At 42.6% G+C, this 13,962-nt stretch overlaps 1 protein-coding gene across 3 annotated transcripts in view; it reads left to right on the top strand.

The window, feature by feature from the left end:
• Positions 1 to 13,962, top strand: part of PLEKHM3 (pleckstrin homology domain containing M3) — a 182,424-nt gene that overhangs the window by 80,011 nt on the left and 88,451 nt on the right. For all 3 annotated transcript variants that reach the window (XM_060152202.1, XM_060152204.1, XM_060152203.1), the window contains exon 5: positions 2,871 to 3,064. In XM_060152202.1, coding sequence (XP_060008185.1) covers positions 2,871 to 3,064 — 194 coding nt within the window. The remainder of the gene's footprint in view (positions 1 to 2,870; positions 3,065 to 13,962) is intronic.

Consider the following 13,962-nt stretch of genomic DNA (forward strand, 5'->3'; position numbering starts at 1 on the left):
CAACATGCTTATTTATAAATACATCTGTGTATCTAGGAGATTTGTCATTACTAGTTTGTGGAAAATTATAACCTGATTGTGCCTTTTCTCCAACTCCTCCTGAGTGTGAGATGGATAGGAGACCTGTTTCTACCTGGACCTCTTCCGCCTCAACTGTCTCGAATCATGTTGACGGCAGGTCTGTGGAGAGAGAACCAGTTCACAAACTGCAACAAAACCACAGTCAGAGACTGGAGTTCTTATAGCTTAAACTATTCTAAGTTAAAAGACCTATGGAAAGAAACTGTTTTATATTAATAATACTAATATCATTAATAAATATTAAATATCATTTAGTAAAATACTAACAGGCCAATAGGTTGGAAAAGTGAACTGTCAACCCTGTAAAAATTGCTTCTGATGTGAGTAGAGTAGGATCATGAAAAAGAATGCCAACTTAAACCGTTCACTTTTTTAAAGGAAGGAATAGTGTGCTTATCCATCTGCACTTATGAGCTGAGTTTTCATGTCAGACACAGCACTCAGACTTTTGATGTTTTTCATAATTTGGTAGGCAAGAAATAGGACAGTAGCTCTTGGCTCCTAGGTAGAGTGTTATTTGGTGTTCACATATAACTCATGAAGTATTTCTATTAATAAGAAAGAAACTTGCTCTCACATAAACTTCGTCACTTAAGAATATCATTGGCTTCCTTCCTTAAGTAACTATATATTTTTAAAAAGCTTTTTAATTACAGTTGCGTTTGAAAGTAGAATGCTCCTATCAGTATGGAGGGTGGTTTTGAACTTAGGACACTGTATCCCCACTCATTTCCTATCTTACAAAAATAGCGTTTCATGCCAAATATTGAGTTCTCTCAAAAATTCCCTCACTGATGTAAGTGGTCGTTTCTCAAAAAATGAGCATGTGCCTTGCTGCCAAAAATGGCTCAACATGGCAGGAATTTATTTGTTCACATACTCAGGCAGCCAAGGTCACAATATGCTCTGTATTCTTAACACTGGCTAATAACTTTGTGAAGCAGTGCCTCAGACCTTATTGAAACTAGCTCTGTTTTTGTTTTTAGTAATTTCAGTGTATGAATGCTGATGTCAGTAGCTGCCATCCCATTTGTCTCACTGCTTTTACTGTCTCTTTAAAAGACTTTTTTTTTTCCATTTGGGCTTAAGTACCACCTGAAGAGAGAAGCCTTTTAAGGCCTGGGAGACTGGCCAGTGCCCTTTGTCCTTCTGTTCACCTACTAAAAGGTAGCATTGTTAACCTAATTCAGCGGGGCCCTGGCTCAGTATAAACACTGCTCCGTAGAGCCAGAAAGACTAATTGAATTGTACAATACATCACTCTTCAGCAACAGTTTCAAGTGGATTGTACTTCATTTTCCAGAACACCATCCATTTTTTCCCCTCATTTAAGATTTTTAAATATAGCAAATATTTAACCACGATAAACAAAATATTTGAACCCAATTCTGTCTTTCCCCGCTGAACTGTGAGCTACATGAGGACAGGGCCCTGCCTGTTGTGGTCTCCAGTATCAGTGAATTGGTATGTAAGATTCCCCCAAACTACCCACGGGTTATGCATTATTTAAGCTACTCCCTCTGTATCTCAGATGTGTTTCTTCTATTTATTTCTTTGGATGACAATGACATTTTAAAATCAACTTTCATACTCTTGATGATTACTACCAGAAGTGGATATAGAGTTGGATGGATCTATTGGCCAAAGTCAGCCTAAGCTCAGAGCTGTTCTAATAAGAGCAACTCTTTTCTGCTTATGAAAGTGTGTGTTTGAGCCTATTTTCTATGCACACTGTTCTGCATATAATATCCTTTTTTCCCCTTTTTTTGGGAGAGATCCTTTTATTCCTTTTGAATTTTGTAGTATGTGCGTGGTTTACCTATCTTTTTAAAGTGGCTACTTTATAAAAAGTGTTATAGACTATATATACATATATGTGCACATAGTTTTAGTTTTTAAAGTCAGCATTGTTAAGAGTATTAATGGTGCTTTGTGACTACCTAGAGGGGTGGGAGAGGGAGGGTGGGAGGGAGACGCAAGAGGGAGGGGATATGGGGATATATGTATGCCTATAGGTGATTCCCTTTGTCATAAAGCAGAAACCAACACACCATTGTAAAGCAATTATACTCCAATAAAGATGTTAAAAAAAAGTCTTAATGAATTCTTTTTAAATTTTTATTTTGAAATAATTATGGATTCACAGGAAGTTGCATAGATAATATAATACAGAGAGGTCCTGTGTATCTTTCACCTACTTTCCCCACGGGTTATATCTTAAATACCTATAGTACAATTAAAAAAACAAACAAACAGGGGCTTCCCTGGTGGCGCAGTGGTTGAGAGTCTGCCTGCGGATGCAGGGGATGCGGGTTCGTGCCCCGATCTGGGAGGATCCCATGTGCTGCGGAGCGGCTGGGCCCGTGAGCCATGGCCGCTGAGCCTGCGCGTCCGGAGCCTGTGCTCCGCAGCGGGAGAGGCCATAGCAGTGAGAGGCCCGCGTACCACCCAAAAAAAAAAAAAAAAAAAAAAAAAAAAACAGGAAATTGACATTGGTATACTGGGTCTGTATAGTTCCGTGTCATTTTATCACGTGTAGATTTGTGCAATCACATGATCAACATACAGAGTTAATGAATTCCTTTCAATGCCCAGGTTACTTTTACCAATTGCGTTTCTGGAAGAGAGAAAGAAAAGCCACACTTTATACTTAGTTACACTATGGGTTTTTTCATTTGGCTGTGTTCAGAAGATGATGTTATTTTGATATCTAAGCTGTGGTTCCTGGTTGGAGGAGGTGTGGAAAGCCAGGTGATTCGTCAGCGCTGATGGAGCAGTTTCTTTTGTAGGTGTCTAAGCAGGCCAAAGAGTTTCTGGAGTACGTGTACGAAGAGCCCCTGATCGACATCCAGCAGGAGAACCCCATGCTGTACGGACACGCCGAGCCGCTGGCCACCGTGGTGCGCCTGCGGCAGCGGCTGAAATCACTGCGAGCCTATTTGTTCAGCTGCCGGGCAGCGGTGGCCGAGGATCTGCGCCGCAGGTAAGAGTCATAAATGTCAGACGGCGTCGGTTTGTTTTTCTTTTCCTGCCCCGGGAGGGTGGTTAGAGGATCTCCAAGGGCCTTTACAACGTGGAGTGTCTCGAATTCTGTGGCTGTCCCTCCCTCCGGGCTCATGTTTGGCTCTTTCCTCCGAGGGCCTCTATCTGGTTGAGCCAAGCACAATGAAAATAATATCTCAGCGTAACTGAAGGCTTTTAACCCATGGATCGAGTTCCCACAATGGTGAAGACCTCTCTTTACCTGTAGGTTAACTTGAGATAATATTCATTGGAGTGTCTTCCTTGATTACTTATGTAGTGTTTTATATTTCCCTCAAGTTCAGTTCGTATTATCATCAGGAAAAAATAAGCATGTTTGAAATATTTCATAACTTAAAAACATTTTTTCAATGGGAAATTAGTAGGTGGTTATTCAAATCTTATTTTGCAGACAGAAGCGAACTTGGTAAATGATGCAGGCTGTAGAGCTTGAATTAAAATGCATTAAAAAACAACAACAGGCACAAACATGAAAAGGCCCAGGATTCTGCCTTTTCATGTTACCATTGACATAGGCTGCTTATCCATAGCTTAGTTATCTCAGAGTTTATGGAACACGCAAGTCCATGCCAGGCTCAGATCCTCAACATAAAAGTGAAGTTAAAATGTGCCTGCTCTCATCAGATTCCTTCTTTTACAGTTAGGTTTTATTGGCATTTGAATTCTCACCCCTGGCATATGTGAACTAGCTTATACTTGAAATAATTGTTGATGGTGTTCATAAGTCCCTAAACATACCTTTTAATTTTTTTTTTTTAGTAGAAATTTAAAGGCATACATTAGTCATGATTTTTGGAGGCAAGCCTATGTGAATAAGAACCTTTGCAAAGTGATATCGTTTGCTATTTGAAATCCAATTAAGATCCAAAGAAACTGACAAAACCCCAGGCATCTGAAGAGATGTTTTGAAAAGAACTAAATGTAGATGGTAAGGGATACATAATATCTAGACAAGCTCTCATAAAATAATAATGAAAAGGCAGCTGCCATAAAGCAAAATACTTCTCAGTGGTAGTCATTCTGTTACCTAGTTGTTTTTCAGAAAGTGCTAGAAAGTGGTCAGGATTTACTCTTGTAAAGTCTCGGCAAATCTTAATTTTAAAGATCAGGGCTTTGCCTGAAAGGCAATAAAATTATGTGTCTCAAACTAATTCACCAACTAAACTAGATACAAGATTTTTAACATTGAAAGTATGTTCTATTACTTTCAGTACCTTTTGGCTTTGCTCAGAGCTGGTTTTTCCTGTGCCTATATTTTTAAATGATATTAAAATCTACACATGGGGGCTTCCCTGGTGGCGCAGTGGTTGAGAGTCCGCCTGCCGATGCAGGGGACGTGGGTTCGTCCCCCCGGTCCGGGAAGATCCCACATGCCGCGGAGCGGCTGGGCCCGTGAGCCACGGCCGCTGAGCCTGCACGTCCGGAGCCTGTGCTCTGTAACGGGAGAGGCCACAACAGTGAGAGGCCCGCGTACAGCAAAAATAAATAAATAAAATCTACACATGGGAATCATGTTAGATACCTTTATGATATAATGTTTTGCTTTGGTTAAATATGTCCGATCTGGGCACACATTTAGAAGTTAAATAGCAGATCCTGTCTTCATATGGATGACTAAGAATACCTATGCTGTTCCAGCAGTTTGGTGGTTTACCACCATGTACTGTGCCTTATGGCCAGACCACCGGGAAAGGAATGGAAGTTCTAGAAAAAAAAGCATTCCTAGGGCTGTGAGAATGAAAATAGTAGTCTTTTTTTCCTTTTCCTTCATTTCTCTTTCCTGGACTTGCTCATGACCGTTATGTAGTATAGTGCCTGCCACAAGGTGGGTATTCAGTAACTACTGAATGGATGGATGGAAGGAGGGATGCGTGATAGATGGATGTCTGTTACAGTGTCACTTTAGACCACTGAGCAGTGGCTAGTAGCCCAGTTTTGAGGAAGGAGTCATCTTCAAATTCTTCTTTTTCTTACTTCCCCGTGTCACTTAACACAGTGTTTGACCTATCTGAAGCTTTCAGAAATTGTTGAATGAACAAATCAACCAAAGAGCAAACCAAATCAGCCAAAAAAGCATTTCTGTTTCTGGGATAAGTCTCAAATCTTTCCTCTCCTGTTCACTTCCAGTGCACTCCCCTGGTTCAGTCTCAGGACTATTACAGTATCCTTCTGACTTTCTGTCTCACTTGGGTTTCTTTCCTCTCCAGTTGAAACTTCGCATCAGACAAATTTTAAAGCACAAGTATGGAATTAAAGATCTGCCCCAATCTAATCCAGTATATTGTTCTACTCTCTCAAACACTGTACTTCAAACACAAATAATTATTTAACTCTTCCCTCAGTGCATTCTGTTGTGGGAATTAAATGGGTTTTTGCAAGTGAAGGGCTTACAGTAGTGCTTGTACATAGTAAACACTCTATAGATAACCATTATTATTAATACTGCTTTTTAAAAATTTATTTATTTAATTTTATTTTTGGCTGTGTTGGGTCTTTGTTGCCGCACACGGGCTTTCTCTAGTTGCAGCGCACGGGCTTCTCATTGTGGTGGCTTCTCTTGCTGTGGAGCATGGGGTCTAGGTGCACGGGCTTCAGCAGTTGCAGCATGTGGGCTCAGTAGATGTGGCACACGGGCTCTAGAGCGCAGGCTCAGTAGTTGTGGCTCACGGGCTTAGTTGCTCCACAGCCTGTGGGATCTTCCCGGACCAGGGCTCCAACCCGTGTCCCCTGCATTGGCAGGCGGATTCTTAACCACTGCACCACCCGGGAAGTCCTAATACTGCTTTCTTATCCTAGACTGTTCTTGTCTCTAGCTTTTAAAATCTTTGTTAAAAGATTCTCCTTAAAAGCTACCCCTGAGGCTCTGTCTACTGGACTCAGGCTCCTTCTGCTACTCACTGTATCAGGAGAGGGGTGAGCAAGAGGAAGTGGGTTGGAGGGCCAGCCGGGCCCAGGGCCTGCAGTTCCTGGGTACACGGGATGCACTTATCTGAGCGTTTGTTGCATAAAAATAGGTGGAGGGGGCTTCCCTGGTGGCGCAGTGGTTGAGAGTCCACCTGCCGATGCAGGGGACACGGGTTCGTGCCCCAGTCCGGGAAGATCCCACATGCCGCGGAGCGGGCTGGGCCCGTGAGCCATGGCCGCTGAGCCTGCGTGTCCGGAGCCTGTGCTCCGCAGCAGGAGAGGCCACATCAGTGAGAGGCCCGTGTATCGCAAAAAAAAAAAAAAAAAAAAAAATTTGGAGGAGCAGGAGGCTCCCTAAGAGCAAAGGATGAGACAGTGATTCCTACAGCGCCCTGGAGGAGGTGACTGATTTTTTTTTTAATGTTATTTTAGTTTCTCTATATTTATATACTGTTAACATAATGTTTGGGTTTAGGTTACCATGCTCTCCAACCTGGCACAGAGAAAAGTATACCAGTAGCAAGCAGTACTCCTAACTTTGGGGGGAGGTGGCGAGTTAGAGGGAGGCTAGAAATCATTTTGATTTATTTTGAAATATGACTATTTAGTGAAATATGTCTAAGAGATTTTTCTGGGATGTTCATACTTCTTACAGCTGGGCCATGCTTACTAATTCCACCTTCTTCAGTGTCTATAAAAATAACCATAGCTACAAAGGGGAACCATTGCCCACCTCACATGCTAAAATTCCTGTCACCAAAAGCCATCTCTTGCCTATCAATCATCTTTCACTTTTATATGGAATCTGACTTTTTAAAAACAAAATTAGCCAACAGTACTTTTAGCGATGATAAGCATGTTCAAAAACACTACTTAAGGTTCCCTTTGTCTCACCTGCGGGCACCAGATCTAGAGTGGGGTGGTTTAAACAGTGAGAAGCACCTGCTGGGCACAACTAACCATACGTATCCTCGATAGAAGTTAAAAGAGGGAGGAGTTGATGAGCAACAAAACTAACAAAACTAGAGCAAGAGAATCCAGTTCTTATCTAGTCGTAAAAGGCATTCTCTCCCTGCCTGGTTTTTACCTCCATATAAAAGTTGTCATTAATCTCCAGCAAGTAGGCCCAACATGCTGAAGACCTGTCAGCGCCATATAAACAGAATAAAGCAAACTGTTAATACTGCTGTCATGAGGAAACTGGAAACAGACTGATTAATCATAGTGGCGCTCAACCGCCAGGGAGACCACTTCGGTCGTCGCCTTATTAGGGAAGTCCCAGTTGGCTTTTAGGCCAATCATTACGATGACCGTCCGGTTTGTATCCTCACTGTTTTTGTTATTGTTGTTAAATGAACGCCTCGTTCTTGAACCCATACCGCAAATCTTGACTGGCAGGGGTGATTAGTTTAGAAAAAGTCAGCATCTTCCATGAAATCTAAAATGTTTATAGTGCCGACCATTGACCGTTTCTGAGGACCCCCAGATGGCGAGCGACCCTGCTGGATTGATTCAAGGCCTATTTAACTTTTCAAGAGAGAAATTATTTACAGTGTCCACATGTAAAGGTGCATGAAGTACTCTGTGGAAGATCTTGGCACTGTCAGGACACATCCGGAGCAGCTGCCATTAAGGACGTCTTCAGGAGGGACCCTAAGAAAAGCTGGGAACACAGGAATAGTGGGATACGTGTGTAAATCGTAGTCACAAAAGGGCACCTCGGGGCCAGATTTGGCCCTCAGACATGTTTTGTTTGGCCTTTCAGGGATGGCCCCCACCAGGTTTTAAAGTTGCAAAATACTAGCTAACATTTAAATAATTAGGAGTTTTCATGCTCACACAAAGTAAAACTCTCTGGTTTCTCTTAAGAAATCAGAAGCTCTGATTACACAAAAGCTTCCCTCATTCCTGGATGCAGCAATCAGCTTTACATACTGGACTCTGCACTTTCCCATAGTCTCTACCCCTCCTATCTTCTCCCCAAACCCACTGGCATTGGGTACATAATATGTTGCTGCCCTGCTTGTCTTATCCTCAGCCCATTTCATTTATTTATGATGGTACCTGGGCCCATGTGAGATCATTATGATTTAATCAATTAAAAAGTACTTTCCCGTAAATATTGATATATTATTTGCTCTTATAACAGCCCTTCAGATGGGTTAGACAGATGGTATTTACAAAGAAGGGAAAGCACTGTGACTCTGAGATGCTGCGTGACTTGCCTGAGGTGACAAAGCTGGTAAGGAGCAGAGTCCACACGTGGAACCAGGTTTTCTGATGCTCAAATTGCTGCTGCTTTCCCCAGTGTATTTGCTGGTGGCCATGACGTCCAGGAATTTCTAGATTCTTCAGAGGAAGGAACTGCTTTTATATCTCCTGAAGCCTTGGTTGAGGTCATCTAGGAGAGTGTGAAGGAGGGCGGGGAGGTGGCAGACAGTAATGTGCCTTGAGTGGGAAGGTGCAATTGCTGACACAGGCACTCCTGTGCTCACTGCCAGCGCCAGCCTTGGAGAACAAGGCATGACAATTGGCTTAGCGCTAATGAGTGCAGTTTTCTCTAGGTCTGTGTTTACCAAACCTTTTCATTCCATAGACCTGTAAATGTAGAGGTATCTGTAGGGTTGTCTTATCCATGTCTTTTGCTAAAACAAATATCCACCTATTTTCACCATCATTTCATAAAAGAACGTAGTAATGCTAAAAAAAAACAAACAAACAGGCAGACAGCAATGAAACAACTTTTTAAAGTCAAATAGATTTAAAATTCATTCTACTATGCTTTTTCTTTTCTCATTTTGCCTTGGATTGCTAAAAACATCACCAGACCAACACCAGCTGTTGGGACTAGCTTTTCAGAAATCCCGATTTAAGTTAAATGTTCTGTTCTGAGTGCTGAAGTGAAATCATCTAGTCCAAAGAAAGACATCAGAGAAATTAATTAGTGGATGCCTGAGTGTTTCCCATTCTCTATCATTAACAAATGATTTGGGGATTGGGTGCTTGGTGAATCCAAAGTTCCTATTGTGATACGTATTTAAAACTAGTTTCTCTCCAACACTAGTCGAGGCCGGTAAGCAATATTCACGCCTATCCTTCCGGTTACTTAGAGCACAGTTGTGATGGTTCTGGGGGAACAGGTAGTCCTACTTGTTTGTTAAGTTTAGTTCTTGGCTTGGACCATTCTGACCAGCTTGAATTGGGAAGCTCTAGACAATACCAAACGTGATTCTTCTGCCTTCTAAGTCACCTTTTCCTGTCTTTGGTCTCACATTTTATTTGAAATTATAATTATATCCAGAATTAGTTCTCACTGCAATATCAGCTTTACTGAACGGTGAGAAATTTCTATCATAAAAACAGCCATTTTTATTACCATTATTTATCCTGGTGAGTGCCAGAAAAAGATGAGTGTGTGTGTGTGTGTGTGTGTGTGTGCGCGCGCACGCGTGGGTATCCTGTCAGACTCTCCTTGCCTCCTCTTCCTTCAAGCAAAATTTAGCAGCTTGCTTAGCACTTAGGAACAGTCCCCAGAAATGTCACCTGATTCACCAAGATTCCCTGCCCACTCCTTTGCTTGTTACCCCCTGGGAAAGCTGTCTGTCTGGCTAGTGAATTCACTGGACAGGAGGCTAAGTCCAAAGGGTGAAACCTCCTTTGGATGTCCACTAGCGTCTCAAACTTAATATGTCCCAGGGCTTCCCTGGTGGCGCAGTGGTTGAGAGTCCGCCTGCCGATGCAGGGGACACGGGTTCGTTCCCCGGTCCGGGAGGATCCCACATGCCGCAGAGCGGCTGGGCCCCTGAGCCATGGCCGCTGAGCCTGCGCGTCCGGAGCCTGTGCTCCGCAACGGGAGAGGCCACAAGAGTGAGAGGCCCGCGTACCACAAAAAAAAAAAAAAAAAAAAAAAAAACTTAATATGTCCCAAACTGAGCTAGTAGCCCCTCCTCCACTCCTGTAGCAAACTGCTCCTGCTGCAGGCCCCCTATCCGCCTACCAGCACCTTTACCCATACGGCTCTTCATGCCAAACACCTTTCTCCCACATTCCACACCCAACCTATCAGCAAGTCCTATCAGCGTCACCTTCAAAACATGTCCACTCAAAATCACCACAGAATCATCACTTCCACTGCTACCACCTGAGTCCAAGCCACTGTCATTGTTCCCCTGGATTTTTGCAGTAACTGATCACCCCCTTCAGTCTGTTCTTCCGGCTACAGCTATAGTTAATGTGTACATTAGATGATATCACCTCTGATTCAAACTATCTAATAGCGTCACCTCTCAATCCAAGTAAAAGCCAAGGACGTATAAGCCTGGTTCCCCATCACCTCTCTGCCCTCATCTCCCAGTACGTTCCCCCTCCTTTACTCTGTTCCAGTCATACCAGCCTTGTTTTGCTCCTTGAGCATATGCCAAGCAGGCTCCCATGTGAGTTTCTGTGCTCATTTTCCTCTTCCCCAGATAGTGGTGTCGCTGGCTTCCTTACCTCCTTCAGATCTGTGTGTAGCTGTCACGTTCCTGAAGCATCCTTGACCACTCTATTTAAAATTTTTGCACACACTGCCCGCCCCGCCGCCCCACACTTTCTCTCTTCATTCTCTGCTTATTACCACATAAAGTGGTGTTTGACTTTTGTCTGTCTCCCTCTCTGGTGCCATCACGTATGGCTATGGCGGTCACGCTTTGCTCAGCCTGTGCAGCTGTGTGCAGCTGTGTGCAGAGGCCCTGCCCTCTCCACTAGAATGTAAGCGACAGAAGGTCATGCCTTTTTTTTTTTTTTTTTTTTTTTTTTTTTGCGGTACGCGGGCCTCTCACTGTCGTGGCCTCTCCCGCTGCAGGGCACAGGCTCCGGACGCGCAGGCTCAGCGGCCATGGCTCACGGGCCCACCGCTCCAAGGCATGTGGGATCTTCCCGGACTGGGGCACGAACCCGTGTCCCCTGCATCGGCAGGCGGACTCTCAACCACAGCGCCACCAGGGAAGCCCCGGTCATGCCTTTTTATCTGTGTTGCTCACTGCTCTATCCCCAGGGCCTAGAACCATACCTGACATAGAGTGGGGGCAAATAAATATTTGGTGAACAAATTAATTAAATAAATAAAGTACTGTTACCAACATTCCGCCCACTTAATTGGGTCAAACAGTTTTTCATATTACAAAAAATACTGTTCATCATAGAAAACAAAAATAAGAAAGTCATCCATTATCTTACCACTTTGGTGCATATCCTTTCATACTGCTTCCTCTGCAGATTATTTTTTTCCCTAAAAAATGGTTTTATACTGTACCTACTACTTTTAACCCAATCATTTCACTTAGTATACAGTGAACATCTTTTTATGCCGGTAAATATTTGTCTAAAGCATCATGAATCACTGAGTGAAAATGGTGTTTTGATGCATGAGCATACTGATACACCCTCGATCTGGGAAGAAGTAGGTGAGGATATTACTCAGTGTGCCCAACAAAAGATCGCACGAGCTGGGGGAGATCATAGCAACACCTCCTCTTCTCCCTACCTCCCAATAAGTCAGACATATTAGGTAGAGGGGTTATCCGTTACAGAGAAAGGATTTCATGCTCTTGTGACTCGAATACACTTAATGTAGGAGGCTAGCTCATTGAGAGCCTATCTCCTCGGGCAGCCTCGTTCTTAAAACACAATCTACACAGACTTGATTTGCTGTGTCTCTGAACTGCAAATGAGCAATGTCTTATAACCAAAATCTAAGATCCAAATATGCCATTGATTATTAGCCAAAGTCTGGTTAATATTGGCTTTTAGGAGAATAAGCCCATTTTAGCCATAATATTATCACTAAATTAGTCTCATTAAAGACCAGTGGTTATTAGCACTTCAAGCAAATAGATAACACTTCTTTAAGCTCAGTAAATGAACACAGCTCTTTATGTTCTCTGTAAGACTTAATATTAGCCAGACTTTGTAGCTAGTTTTCAAGTTAGCTAATTAAAAGTGTCATTGGGGCTTTACTCTCAACAGATTAGCTGCATGAATCTATCAGGGCTCAAACTACTAAAACACAGGATGTTATTTTGATAGATTTTGAAAGCAACCGTTCTCAGTCTCCTTCAAGAATTCCTTTTCCCTCGGATGACTTCTAGTACTAAGGTTTTCAAGTCGTCTAACCTCCTGATCTCCTGATAGCCCCTCCCCCTTCCTTCATTTTCTCCAGAGATCTCATTCAGCAAATTTTATAAATATATATGCTGATAGCAACACTCTAAAAAGGAGTTATAGACTATCTGCAAAAGTGTCATTCAAAGCTAAACAGATTGATAAACTTTGAAAAAGGAGCTCTGGCAAGTTATATATTAATTTTACTGTAACATACATGTAGCTTTTTATTTACCAAGAAATCCTTCAGAAAGTTAAAAAGTGTTTTATTCTAAGATTAAATGAAATCTATAACTTATCTAAAATCATTTTCTAAGAGACAACAAAAAAATAAAACTCATGGCAGGAAAAGTGTTATATTCTTGGAACCGTTGAATACTGTAAGAATTTGAGCTAAGATCTATAATGTGATATAATCTGTCACTTCTATAATCAGACCCCAGAATAATCACAACCCAAATTACTTCCCAAGTATTTCTACTCCGGGCTTTAGATTGTTGCTAAGAAACTTAAGCACAATTTCTGAAAGAGCTGGTAAGAGACCCTTATTTCCCATACCTATCTTCCAAGATATAATATCTGATGCAATCTTGCCACTTTTTCACCCAGTGAGATTAGCAAAATGAGGTATCTACTGAAATGATTGAAGCTTGTTTCTTCCACATGGGTTGCTATCGCAATATCTGCCTTTGATTTAAAATTGTTTTTCCATTAGCTGGGAGCATGGTTGGACATACGAGTCCTGTCCACATCCAGTCTAATGTAACTATTTCAGGAAGTGTTTGCAGCTCATATCAAGAACACCAAATTGCATCTCCCTAGGGATGCTTCACAGTGCTTTTTGCTGATTTCAGTGTGGGTGCGTGTGCCCTCCAAAGGAAAGATACTGCAGCCCTCTCAATTCTGTACAGATTACCTAACCTGGAGCACATAGTCTTGGAGAACACGGTAATATTTCATAAATAAATGGTTTTCCTTTCTAAATTATTCCTTATGCACTTCTACCTGTATTCTTCCTTTAGACTCTTATGATTTAGAATCAAAATTGGAGGTTTTCCTTTGGTGTTATCTTTTTTTTTTTTCTTTTTTTGCGGTACGCGGGCCTCTCACTGTTGTGGCCTCTCCCGTTGCGGAGCACAGGCTCCGGACGCGCAGGCTCAGCGGCCATGGCTCATGGGCCCAGCCGCTCTGCGGCATGTGGGATCTTCCCGGACCGGGGCACGAACCCGTGTCCCCTGCATCGGCAGGTGGACTCTCAACCACTGCGTCACCAGGGAAGCCCTGGTGTTATCCTTTTTATTGTGTGTGTGTGTGTGTGTGTGCGTGTGCGTGTGTGTGTGTGTGAGAGAGACAGAGACACACGACACACAGGAAGGGAGGGAGATCTTTCCTTTAAAGCCTGTCTATTACATGTGCTGAGATATTTTCATTCAGACTTTTTTCATTTTAATCATTGGGTTTTTTAATGCCAGTTATGCAGCTCAAATAACTGAGCTTCAGGGAAATGGCGATATTACTGAATCTATCAAAATCCTGCAAAGGGTGTGCCTGACTTAGTCCCTTTTCTCTCATGAGCATCAGGGCTTGGTGGGAACTGAGTTGAAGTTCCCAGAAATTAGTCAGGTTAAATGAGTCTTGATGTATTTGACTCAGTGTCCTGGTCCAAAATAGAAGAGGACCCCCTACGTGTTTTATATAGACTACTGCCTTTGATTTCTTAGGCCATTATTTCTGCATTTTTAACCCCAAGTACCAGCTGTGTAATATAAGGGAAATGAATCATATGTGACCTTC

The sequence above is a fragment of the Lagenorhynchus albirostris genome, chromosome 6 (assembly GCF_949774975.1).
Source record: "Lagenorhynchus albirostris chromosome 6, mLagAlb1.1, whole genome shotgun sequence".
NCBI lineage: Eukaryota > Metazoa > Chordata > Mammalia > Artiodactyla > Delphinidae > Lagenorhynchus > Lagenorhynchus albirostris.